The following is a 13059-nucleotide window of genomic DNA, read 5'->3' on the forward strand; positions in this document are numbered from 1 at the left end:
TACCATCTTTTTATTCTCTCTCCCCCTCTTCTTCTCCTTTACCCCTTCTTCCTCCTTGTATTCCTCTTAGCTATTTGGCCCATATCTAAGGCCAGTTTCCCAACCACCAAACAGCCAATGCTATTTCTGATATATCTATGAAATTGCAGGTATCTGCTTCTCCCTGAAACCTCCAGGCTATACCTACTTCTCCCTTTGCTTCTCTCAGCCCCACAGTGATTCAAACACCCAACAGATGCTTCATTTGAGAGAGAGCATCCTCCCAGCTCTTCCCCCTTCCCACTCTGTCCATCATCTTTTTAATGTTCTAGTCTAGCAAGTCTCAGAATCTCAGACTTTTAGATTTTTTAAAGTCAGACTGTGGTTTTATAATAGATGCCACGAACTAATGGCTAATGCACTTCACATTCATACCCACAAGTACAACTATGTTTGGACGTATGTGTGCTCACAAATATATACAAGCACATTTATTAGGACCTTTCCTTATCTCTGGTCCAGTCCTTTGAAAGTCAGTGATGCAATGGGAAAAGCCATGAATTAGGAGTGAGGAGACATAAATATGAATCCCAGGTGAAATATTACTAGTTCTTTGACCCTGAGCAAATTACTTCCCTTGTGTGATTTGTGAAAAATGGGGCCATGAAAAATGAGTACACTTTATAAGTTTTAATGTCCCTTCTGAGTCATCTCATAAGAAGTCCCTCCTACATCTATTGCCCCTAGTTCCTCTCTCTCCCCACAATCTGTATTTGTTACATGACCCTGAGCCCTGTTCTCATGATGTAGATCTGACATTGACCTTGAATTTGAATTTTTTCCTTTTTAAACAGCTTATGGGATGGGCCTGAAATCAGTCACAGAGCAAGACTCAGACAGCGGGAGATGAAGCAGGTAACAGAGTTAGGGTCACAGCTGCTACAAACCCTGTGGTGGAGGCTGGGGGGATGCAGAGGACTGACAACAAGGGCTGTCCAGGAGTCCCTCAGGGAGTCAGAGCCCCTACTTGGTTCTGTGAGGCCCTTCGAGGCCATTCCCCAGAGCCAAAGCAACCCCTGGACCAAGATGCTGAGAATATGGAAGGACAATGGTTATGAGAACTTACATCTTGAGACCCAGAAGAACTTTCAGAAACTAGGACCCATCTACAGGTAATTCTCTGTTAAGTTTACTGACCACTGTTCTTTCTGTGGGCCCCCAAGTGCATGAACTTGAACCCTGGTTGTAGAATGAGCCCCAATCCTAATTCAAGATTGACCTCTAAGTGCACCTTAACACTGGGTCCATTCTGAGTCCCTGGCCCGGTTAGGATCTTATAATCACGAGAAAATAGGATAGAATGGTGGGTAGCTCAGTTTCTCCTCTTCCCCTCCCTTCCCCACAGCTCAGACATGACAGCTGGAGGAGAAAATATTGAAATAACATCTTTGGAATAGAGGTTCTTTATTGCAGGTAGTAGGTAGGCAATCAAGCAATGTACTGGGCTTAGAGGACTCAAGTTCTACTGAGAAGAATTTAGGTTAGACAGAAGGAAGACCTTGCTGATTATTACAGCTGCAACAAATGAAGCATTCCTCAGTGTCTGGAGTAGAGTAAGCTCTTAAATGTTTGTTGAGTATTTGTTTGTTGGTTCAACAAACATTTCTTAACTATCTGCAATCTTCTAAGCTGATACAAAGTTTGTGCTAACTGGGATGAAACTCAGAATGCAGAGAGAGGGGTTGAGAAAAAATATATAGAAAACTATTAAACACATTATACTTTGCGTGGCTTAGAAAGATGCGAGCAAAAAGGAGTTTAAAATGTGTTACTTGGACTGGATCAAAGAAGAATGCCTGGAGGAGGGAGCCTTTGAATTGAACTTTGAAGGATATAGAAAAGAATTCAACAGAGTTCCCTTAATAGTCCCCCATCTAAAAGGATTCGTACATGGAGAAGATAATTGCCATTCTCCAAGAACCCCCAGGCTGAAGGGAGCCACGGGGTCCTGCCATCTGGAAGTGATGGCTGGCCAGGCTGAATGTTGAACTCCAATCTTTCCTGCAGGGACAAGATGGGAACTCTCAGTACAGTGCATATTATAATGCCCCAGGATGTGGAGAAGGTGATGAAGGCTGAAGGACAATTTCCCCAGAGGAATCAGATGATCCCCTGGTTAAAGCACAGACAGAGCCGAAAGCTCAAATATGGCATCTTCCTCCTGTGAGTACCTGGGCATGGCTGGGGAGCAGCACAGAGTCCCAGGGAAGGAGGGAGTCCAGAGCAGACAGACTGGCTCTGATGAGCTAGTGGCTATCCCATCTCTCAGCTGGAAGAAGGCAGGGAGGAATGGAAGGATTCCCAGAGAATCCCTGAGCTAAGAGACCCACCCACCACCCAGAAAGTTCCAGGAGTTCTCATCATCAAGGAAGGAGGAGGGAAGGAAAGCACAATGAACTCATTGTTGAACATTTCAGTGGGTGTTCAAATGTACTTATCCCAGAGCTTTGGTCTCACATGGAAATCACCCACAGAGAGAGGAAATATCACAGTGGTATCAAATGGGCTTAGGGATGAGACCTACAGAGAGATCCAGGCAGAGAGCCAAAGGCAGAGCCTTTGGAGGTTGGGAAAAGAAAAAGAAGCAATCAATGAGATTTAAGTGAATAGGATTTACCTGAGAAATAACATAATTTGGATGTCTCTCAAGGTCAATTTATTATTTAGGCAAAAGTAACCAACTGTCCTTACTCCCAAGGCGTTTCTGTTTGAGATAACAACTTCTCCCATTCTCATAAATCTCAAAGTTGTTTCATTCTTTGTACTTAGGGAGAGCTGGCATTCCTGCAGTTCTCTCAGGTTTGCTCAACACATTATAAATATTATCTCATTTGATTCTTCCCCAACCTGTGGCAGGGAAGCTATCACCTTATCCCCATTTTGCAGAGAGAAACTGAGGCTCTGACAAGTTCAATGTCTTGCCCATAGCTAATGTGTACTTGAGGCAGCTTGAAGGTGCCTTATACTTAGATTCCCAATGTCTTGCACATAGCAGGTTCTTCAACTTGATAGCTGATTGATAGGAGGCAACAAGAGAAGCCATCGAATTCAATCTTTACCTATATTTAACCCTGATCCGTAAAAACTGCCTCTACATTATCATCACAATGTAGACATCCAGCTCCAATGGAAAGCTTCCAGGTAAAGGGAACTATCACCTCCTGGAAGTTAAAGCACTGGATCTGGAGTTAGGAAGATTGAAATTCAAATTCCTTTGACACTTAATAGCTATGAGATCCTGAGCAAGTCACTTCCCCTCTGTTTGCCTCAGTTTCCTCAACTGTAAAGTGGGGTCAATAATAGCATCTACTTTCCAAGACTATCATAAGGGTCAAATGAGAAAATATTTGTAACATGTTTAGTATTGTTCCTGGCCCATAATAAATGCATCATCATCATCATCATCATCATCATCATCATTCTATTCCGCTGACCCCTCCCAAAGAATTCCCTTCTCCAGGCTAAGCATTTCCCAGATTCATCCACCAATTCTCCTGTGATTTAACCCCACCATCCCCTCCTCCCCACCCCATACACCCACTCCTTTTACTTTCTAAATTGTTGTACATAGAAGCCAGTCCAACACTCCAAAATGCAGTTCGATTAGATCAGAATCCAGTCATTCTCTCTCCTTTTTGGTCAGATTTAAAGGCCCAAAAGAAATTTCTCTGGTCATGGCCTCTACCTTAGAAGCATGAATATAATCATTAAGGCAAATTGTGAATTTTTCTGCTCCTTTGCTTTTAGCAGCAAGAAAGAGAAAGCACAAAGTGATATTGAAACTGGAGATGAAAATAACTGAAGTCCCCATTTATTATAGTATTAAGCTTCACTGTGAGAGTCTGTCTTCCTGCTTTCTTGCCTTCTCCCTACTCCTGCTCCCACACTTCACTGTTGCTTTTCCCCAACTGATCTCTCAAATCTTTGATTTCCTCACAAGGATAAATATGTTTAGTACAGATATTATTCTCCTTCCACCATTTGTATTTGTTCTGCATTTATTTTTTTTTAATTAAGATATATTTTCCATGGAAGCTAGGAGGCTCAGTGAATAGAGTGCTGGTCCTGGAGTCAAAAAGAACCAGCTTGCTGAGTTCAAATCTAGCCTCAGACATTTATTATCTGTGTGACCTTAGACAAGTCAATTAACCTTGTTTGCCTCTGTTTCTTCTCCTGTAAACTTAGCTGGAGAAGAAAATGATAAACTATATCTTTGCTAAGAAAACTACAAATGGGGTCATAAAGAGACTGACTTGACTGAAATGACTGAGCAACCTACCCTTCCAGAGTCTCATTTCAGCCAAGAGTCCCATACAACAAAATCTTGGTAAACCCTATCAGAGCAAATTTTCCAACTTGCACAGTAACTCTAAGTTCATTTTTTCCTATTTTTCACAATGGGGACATTCCACTCAAAATGTCCAAAGCCAGCTATGATTGTGAGTTTCCATTTTTAGACTATCCTCCAGGAATCAAACTCCAATTGAATCATAGAACTATCAATTAGGTCAGTCAGTCAGGTGGTTGAGCAACAAGCATTTAATAAACACTTTACTGTGTGTGATGTATGGTGCTTGTTCCTTAGATATCTGTCCTGGACCCTCTTTACCTCTACCTTGCTTGGAGATCTCAGCATCTCTAACTCAGCCCTAACTTCTCTTAATTCTCACGTCACAAACTTCCTCTTGAGCATCTGAACTCTAAATAAGTCCAGAACTCTTTATACCACAACACAGGTACTTCCACAGGGCACATGCTGAAGCAGAGGAAGTGGATAAACTGTAATCACATATAGCAAGATGGTGGAACTCCTGGGAAGAGAGAAATATCATCAGAAGGAGAAACAAAATAAAAGATGAGCTAAGAAAGAGACCCTCATGAAGAAATGAGAGAAGGTTGAGATATGAAAGGAGAGAGAAATGCAAATGGAGACAGGGACCTGGAGCCAGAGTAAGAAGAAGGACAGGAGATGCTGAAAAATAGAAAGTTGAAACTCAGTGGAAGCAAAGGAGTCTCAACAGGGAGAGACCTATTCTGTAGGTCTTCAAGGAGAAATTGGATGTCATAGGAAATGTCATAGTAAGGATTCCCACTTAGATAGGGTTTGGATCATCTGTTTTCAAGGTTCTTTTCTAAGTGTAGATTTTCTAGTGTGTAAAGAAGCAGGAACTAAGACAAAAAGGAGAAGGAGGGGAGGTAAGGAAGAGAACTAAAAATGCTTATGGAGACAGAGGAAGGCATGGCCTGGTTGAGTCGGGGTGGGGAGAAAGGATACCCACCTGCCATCTTGACCCCTTAATTCCAGGAATGGCAAAGAATGGTTCAATGATCGAGTGAAATTGAACCAGGAAGTGCTCTCCCTAAGGAGTACTGGTCAGTACATCCCTTTCTTGAATTCTGTCTGCCAAGATTTTGTTAAATGCCTGAATAATCAAATACAGAAGAATGTTCGAAAGTCTCTCACCTTCAACATCTGCCCCTATGTTTTCAGATTCACTATGGAAGGTAAGGCTGGGGTGGGAAGTCTCTGTTTGGGGGTGGTATGGGGGTAGAAGGATGGCAATCTTAGGAGACTCCCTTGGGAAGATATGCTCAGAGCAAGATTTTGAACCAATAGAAGTAAAAATAAAGAGACTGCAAGAAAGCTGAGGGTCAGGGCAGTGGATCGAGCACCAGCCCTGAAGTCAGGAGGCCCTGAGTTCAAATTTGTGCTCAGACACTTAACACTTCCTGGCTGTGTGACCCCTGGGCAAGTTACTTAACCCTAAGTGCCTCAGCAATAAAAAAAAAAAAGTGGGGGGGGGCTACAAAGTTATCAAGGATAGGAAGGGAAGAGGGGCAGCTGGTACCTGATTAGCCAGGCCATTGTCACCACTCAGTCTTCTCTCTTTCCTCACCTTATCCTTCAGCTGGCACCTATGTCTTATATGGAGAACGGCTGGGACTGCTGAGCAACAACCCAAATCCTGAGGGTCTGAGGTTCATCCAGGCTATGAGCAACATGCTCTCTTCCACATCCCTGCTCCTCTACACACCACTGGTCCTGAGCCAGTTGATCAACTCCAAGCTGTGGAAACTGCACTTAGAATCTTGGGATGATATTTTCCAGTATGGTGAGGAGGGCTTTTCCTGCCCCCCACCCTGGGCCTGGGAAGAAGAGGGAGAAGAGGGGACGGGAGGGAAGGGAGCGGTAGAGCAAGTGTGTTTTACAACATAGAATTTTTTATTGTTGTTCAAATAAGAGGGAAATTGGAGCAAAGAATTTTAAAGCTGGTGCATATTATGGTATAAAATGTTAGAACTGCGAGGAACCTTACAATAGAGAACAGAGGTTTAGATCTTGGGTTCTAGTCATGGTGCTTCTTTTCTGTGTATCTCTGCCTAAATTAATCTCTCAGCATCTTGGGTTCCCCCTTTATAAAGCCAAATACAAATACCCTTTATAAAGGTATTTGTAAATACCTTTATAATGCCAATGTCAAGGGGCTATTTAAATTGGAGACATATAAGAATGAAGAGAGGAAGAGGGAGAAGGTGGGAAGATGGGAGGGGTAGAAGACTAGAGTCCTGTATTAGTGAGCATCCATCTTGGGGGTGTGGAAGGCCCTGATTCTGTTAGCGTATCCGTCCGGTCTCTTTATTCTGATCCTCCTCCATTCCCTCTAGCTGACAAGTGTATTCAGAAAATCTACCAGGAGATGTGTTTGAATGGCTCACCCCAATACTCAGGTATCATGGCTGAACTGCTGGCGAGGGCTGACCTCTCTCTAGATGCCATTAAAGTCAACATAACGGAACTCACGGCCGGCAGCGTGGAAACGGTTAGAGCCCAACTGGGCAGCAACATCACAGAACTACCCCTTCTTTCTAGCTACTTAGATACCCAGTGACCACTCAGATGCCAAAGCCCCCCTCAAATGACCATTGAACCTTAGCATCTTTTTTCCTGCCCCCTCTGACCTCTTATTGCCCTTGCTTGGACACCTCCCTCCCTACACCTGCCCTTTCTAGCGCCCTCCCCCCCATTAGAAGCCTTAAAGGCAGGGATATCTTGCTTGCCTATATTTATATTTCCAGCATTAGCAAAGTGCTTGAAACACAGTAAGTACTATTAGTTCAACTTATCTAAAGGTCTGTTTCTTTGTCTCGTTATCAGTCTACCTATTCCTACCTATCTATCATCTATCTATTCATCCATTCTGCCTGTCTAGTTTGTTTTGTCTAGCTGCCTGCCTTCTGGGCTATCCTCCTGCCTGTCTACTTGTCCTGCCTATCTTACCTATCTGTCTGTCTATCTCATCTGTCTACCTGCTTGCCTTTCTGCTTATCCTCCTGTCTTAAGAGAAATGACTGTGATGCACGCAAAGAAGCCCCTGAAGTCTTGGGTGAGGGAAGATTCAGCTCAGCCACAGGACTGCAAACTCCATTTTCTGTGTGTTTATATATTCAGGGCCATGGTCTGGCTCACTGGGGCAGCAGAAGTAGCCCTTGCTGTCCCTCTAAAACCCCTGGCCCAAAAGGCCGACCTGGCCCCTCACTTCAGAGGGGTCTGAGAGGGAGATGCCAGCACCTGGCTACCCTGACTTAAGCCCTGCTCCCTTCACAGACAGCTTTCCCTTTGGTGGCAACCCTCTTTGAGCTGGCCCGGAACCAAGACCTGCAGAGTGCTTTGAGAGCAGAGACTAAGGAGGCAGAGACACGGCTCAAAGAGCAGCCCCAGCTCTTGGTCAAGGAGCTGCCCCTGCTGCGTGCTTCCATCAAAGAGACCCTGAGGTTTGTGGGGTAGGGATGGAGAGTGGGTAGGTAGGGTATGAGGGGGATTGGCCCTAAAGCCCAGAGCCAGCAGTCTTTCCTGGCCAAACTGGGAAATCAGAGCTGATTGTGTTTCTGGTACCCATTTATGATTCCTTTATCTGTCCTTCCAGAGGCTATTGTCTATGGGATTATCTCCCATTGCAGCCAATTTCAGGTATTCTGATAGAAGATATTTAGATTCTCTGGGTTTCAGTTTTCACTTCTGAGAAATAAGGGAGATAGTCAAGACAGTTTTTAAAGGCTCCAACTCTCAGGCTCCTGAGGTATAGGTCAGGTATAGAAGACCTTTTGAAGGAGACTTCAAAGGTTATCTCAAAAAGAAAATAAAAGTAAAATCAGACTAAAAATAGTATGTAACTGCCAAAAAAAAAAAAAAAAAAGATTTATCTCTTCAAAACCTTATCCAATGAAGAAATTCCTCTTAAATCTGCCCTGAAGCCTTATCAATCACCATCTTTGATACCTCCAGTGACAAGGAGCTCACTACTTCATTTTTCATTATGAATTCCCCATATATCTTTGCAGAGCATCTATCATTTAAAAAAATTTTTAAATCTTAATCTGACTTCCTCATAATTCCCCTTCTTGATGCTTGTTCTTTGTTCTGAGAACATAGAACAAATGTGTTATCTTAACCCTAGAATGGCTCTTCCCATTTTTGAAGAGAGCCACTACAGACTCCTCTGGGTTAAATGGCTTAGTTATCTTCTCTCACTTTCCTCCATGTGAAATACCCTTAGCCTGTGAATGGCCTTATTTGAAACTTATTTTTTGTTGTTTTTTTGGAGGGTCTGAAGGGATGGCAGAGATACTTAGAGAGCAATATAGTGTAAGTTTTAAAGAAAACATGATCAAAAGGAATGGGAGAGAAAATGGGGGATAGGACTATAGTAAAGGAGAAAGGATATGATGGGCTAAAGAATCGGTGATATCGGCTTTATACTGACTATATCACTTCTGGCCGGGTGCTCTCCTCTCCAGGCTTTATCCAGTTGGTTCAGTTATACATCGCTACTTGGCCAAGGACACGGTCCTGCAGAATTACCATGTTCCGGCTGGCGTGAGTCAACACCACTCTGCTCCCACACTCCCTATCCTTCTAAACCAACTTGCAATCTGCAACCTCCAGTTTCCACTAAGAATCCTTACAGAGTCCCAGACACCCCTAATTCAGAACATGGAATAATAGAACTGGAAAGAATTCAACACAGAACATAGATTAGACTGGAAATTCAGTCCACAAACATTAATTAAGCACTTACTTTGTGCATAACACAATGCTAGATACTAAGGATACAAGATACCTTGAAGATAAAAACTCGTTCCTTACCCTCGAGGTAGGAACATTCTTTACATCGTATTAGGGGAAAACATTTTAATCTGTAGAACCAGGGCTGGAAGGAGCCTAGATACCTAGGTTATCAGGGCTGGAAGGAATCCAAAACTATGTTTTGTCCCAGGTTCTCACTTTTTGAAGGCCAGAAAGATATGATTTGACCTTATTCTCATAGAAAGCAGAAATGAGGCTGGAACCCAAGAATCTGGACTCCTTGTGGGTCTACTGTGGTTCTTTACATACAGCCATAAGGATTCATTCACCATTCTTTGTCTTTGCTGCCTATATACTGCCGCATTCCTGAAGCCCCCTGAGGACCATAATGGGGAGAAATCCACCTGATCCTCCCCCATCCCACTCCATCATCTTCCTTCCTTCCCATCCTACCTCACTACACCACATGCTGTCCACCTTACAGACCCTGATCGAGATCTCCCTCTATGCCATGGGCCGCAGTCCAGAGATCTTTGTGAGACCTGAACGCTATGACCCATCTCGCTGGCTGGCCCCCAGCTCTGAGCAGTCCAATAATCAGATCTCCAACTTCCGCTTCTTGTTCTTTGGCTTTGGGATTCGCCAGTGCATTGGCCGCAGGCTAGCCGAGAGTGAAATGCTCCTCTTACTGCACCATGTGAGTGGGCTGAGTGGAGATCAATCCACCGGATGGGGGAAGGATTTGGGGTGGGTTTAGAAGGAAATCCAAGAATTTTAGAGCTGCAAGAGACTTTCAAAGGTCACATTTGTTCAATCTTAACTCAAATTTCCAAGGCATGATTGTCCAGCCTTTGACCAGATCCTGACTGAGGCACTCTATAGTGCTGTATTTCTTAGAAAAGTTTTGTTATTGAGCTGAAATGTTCTTCACTATAATGTCTACTCACTCAATAAAGTTCTATGACTTAGAACCAAGTAGAACAGGTATAAGCCCTCTTTTATGCAAGCTATATCTTCAGAAATTAAGAGGAAATATCTCTATGCCCCTTTGAACTATTCTCTAAGACTAACATTACTAGATTTTTAGGAGGATTAGAAGTAAGTCTTCTAGAGGGAGGATGCAGGAGAACAGTGGCCTGTGACCCCATCAAGGAGAAAATGGGGGAAGAACAGTGATCAATGGAGAGGAGCAGACTTTTCATGAGACAAGAAGACCCTTAGGATTCTAAGAGCTAAAATCTAACAATTTATCTGAAATTCATATATCTGTTTCAGATCTTGAAAAATTTCCATGTGGAGACCTTATGTAAAGACAACTTGGACCTGACCTACCGCTTTGTTCTTCACCCCAAATCCTTCCCACTCTTTACCCTCCGTGAGCTCAATTAACCTTTCATCCTTGCCTCAATAAGCAGAATCCCTGCCTGGTCCCATCACTTGGACTGAGTCTCCTAACCCTTCAGTATTTAACAGTGTGCAACTTGAAATAAAAGGAACTGATTTCCAATCATGGCTCTGCTACTTCCTAACTGTGTGTCTCTAACCTAATTGCTGTTTGGGTGACATCTCTGCAATCACTTAATTCCACGAGGGAGTTGGATGAAATGATTTCTCAGGTCCCTTTCCATTCTTCCATTCTAGACTTTCTGTCCTAAGGTCCCTTCCAGATCCAGATCTTAGGATCCTGGAACATTTGCTTTGATACCAGCCTCACCTTTGGGAGGGTCATAGCTTCGTGGCTTCCTTTCCATTTTAAGTCCTATGTTCCAAATGCTCTCTAGAAGCAAGCCAAGAGCACTGACATTAAGCCACCTTATTGGTGAAGAGAATGATCCCCTTCTGGCACTCCATGTTGATGAGGGAATATAACAGTCATCTCTCTGAGTCCTCCTCTCTGGGTCTTCTGTCCCCTCTTTTTATGGTATTTTTGTTTTCCTTGGAGTCCTGTTTCAGCCCCAAACCATAGGATATAACCTTGTCTCTGCATAAGACCCAAACTTCCTAATTCCATAAGTCTATGCAAATGCAAGGCATTTTAGAGGGGGAATGAAGGAAGGGCAGGAAAGGGAAGAAGCATTGAGTAAGTCCCTATTATGTGCCAGTCATTGTGCTAAGTACTTTACAAATTTTATACCATTAGATCTCACTGCATCCAAAAGTCATAAAATTATAGACTATTCAAACTAAGGGACCTTCTGGATTGCCAGTCCAACCTTGCAATATTATAAGGAAAAAATCTGGGGCCAAATAGGCAATAACTTGTATAAGATCAAACAACCCCTTAAGTGACAAACCCAGGACTCCCAGCCAGGACTTCTGGCTCTGACTTCTCCAATTCGTTGAATGTTCTGAGAACGTTGCTGCCTGTTTATCAACATCTCTTATATTCTTCCTTCACGTTTCCAGCCCCCCACAAGTTTACAAAGTCCTCAGACCAGAGACTATGAATCATTTCCATTTGTGACTTTTATGTAACCAAATCCAGGGCTTGTTATTCAGTGGGCACTTGCTTCTTGACTATCTGAATGACCATGACACTGTCCTAATGTTTTTAATCAAACTGTGATTCTTCCATTTTCTTTTTTTTTTCTGATAGTTTCACTGCTTTCTGTCCTAGGTAGGTCATAACTAGACTACTGGGTCCAAGTCTGGATACTCTACTTATGGAAGTACATAGAAAACTTGGATTTGGTAATAACCAGTTCACTGGATTTCGTTTTGCTCAGTTTAGGTAATGGATTTACTAAGTGGTCTTTGAGACCTGTTCCAATCAAATCTGCTCCAATCTGAGCTTCTATTCATAAAACTTACCTTCAGAAATTTAATTTCAAAATTGTCCTAAGGAATCTATTAATTTCTCTATATTAGTCCAAAATGATGAAAAGGTCTTTTTCATATGGATTCTTCGATGAATAAATTTTACCTGATCAGAAAGAATTTTTTCCTTTAATACATACTATGTATGGATATACATACATACATACCAGGTGGGGTGGAACACACCTGTGACCTCTGTTGCCAGGAAGTCTGAGACTGGTAAAGCACTGGAAATCAGAATTTCTGAGTTGCATTGACTTAAGCTCTTCAGGTAGATATCTGTACAAAGTCCTGTGCCATTATGTCAAACCTCTTGGCAGTTTAGAAATCAAAACTCGTGTCAAAAAAAAAAAGCCAACCAAATCAAAATCTAGCAAAACACCAAAAAAAAAAAAAAGGGATAATAAAATTTTTAATAAAACATTTTAAAAAATCACTTCTACCCAAGAAATTATGTTTCTCAAGCAAGAATTAAAGTTACTCAAGAGCTTATGATAATTATTCACATTTAAAAAATAAATAAATAACAAGTGAGTGAAGAAAGCATGGTTTGCCCATCACTACCTTCATCTTTGGCAGTCACTGTATAGGGACCCAGCATCAAATAGGGAGAACAGAGCAAGGGGATTTCCTTTGGGAAATTGAGCTGGGTTCTCAAGTCTCTCCCTGAAACAAAGCTCTCTCTAAAAAACTCCATCCTTCCATTGATGCTGCAAGGTCACAAGTCTGGGAATATCATTCAAGGGTGGAAGCCCCCAAAGGGCAGCAAAGAGGCTACTGGACATGCAGCATATTTTTAGCCAAGCAACTTACAGAGATGTCACCAGAGACATGTTTGATTAGAAAAAAGGGGAGCAGGTCATGGTGTGAGAACAATGAACAACTGACTTGTGGACCATTGATGAAAGGCACTCAGCACATAGTAGGTGCTTAAGAAGGTTTTAATAAATTGAACTGAAATGTCAACAGGCTACCAGCATAGTGGGTAGGCTCCTGATGGAGAATTGTAGGTCAGGGACCAGTCCCACAGAATGACAGGGCTGAGATGGGTTTCTATCTGTATCTCCAAAGGAAACACTCCCATCAAAGAGGTCACGGATTTACCGAAGCTCAGTAGT

At 42.7% G+C, this 13059-nt stretch overlaps 1 protein-coding gene across 1 annotated transcript; it reads left to right on the top strand.

Annotated features, from left to right (window-relative positions):
* Positions 1-776: 776 nt before the first annotated feature.
* Positions 777-10636, top strand: LOC100930767 (cytochrome P450 11B1, mitochondrial). The gene is made up of 9 exons (XM_031947297.1): positions 777-1151; positions 2047-2202; positions 5345-5544; positions 5949-6152; positions 6706-6860; positions 7646-7812; positions 8836-8914; positions 9609-9821; positions 10400-10636. Exons 1-9 carry the CDS (start codon positions 886-888, stop codon positions 10511-10513), a joined length of 1554 nt encoding a protein of 517 aa, XP_031803157.1. The 5' UTR covers positions 777-885; the 3' UTR covers positions 10514-10636.
* Positions 10637-13059: the final 2423 nt, after the last annotated feature.

Source organism: Sarcophilus harrisii, chromosome 1, assembly GCF_902635505.1.
Source record: "Sarcophilus harrisii chromosome 1, mSarHar1.11, whole genome shotgun sequence".
Lineage (NCBI taxonomy): Eukaryota > Metazoa > Chordata > Mammalia > Dasyuromorphia > Dasyuridae > Sarcophilus > Sarcophilus harrisii.

Coding starts and splice junctions, on each gene's coding strand:
- LOC100930767 (XM_031947297.1), top strand. CDS start 886: ATGAAGCAGGTAACAGAGTTAGGGTCACAGCTGCTACAAACCCTGTGG. Junction 2,203..5,344: donor AAATATGGCATCTTCCTCCT/GTGAGTACCTGG, acceptor CCTTAATTCCAG/GAATGGCAAAGAATGGTTCA. Junction 6,153..6,705: donor GGATGATATTTTCCAGTATG/GTGAGGAGGGCT, acceptor CATTCCCTCTAG/CTGACAAGTGTATTCAGAAA.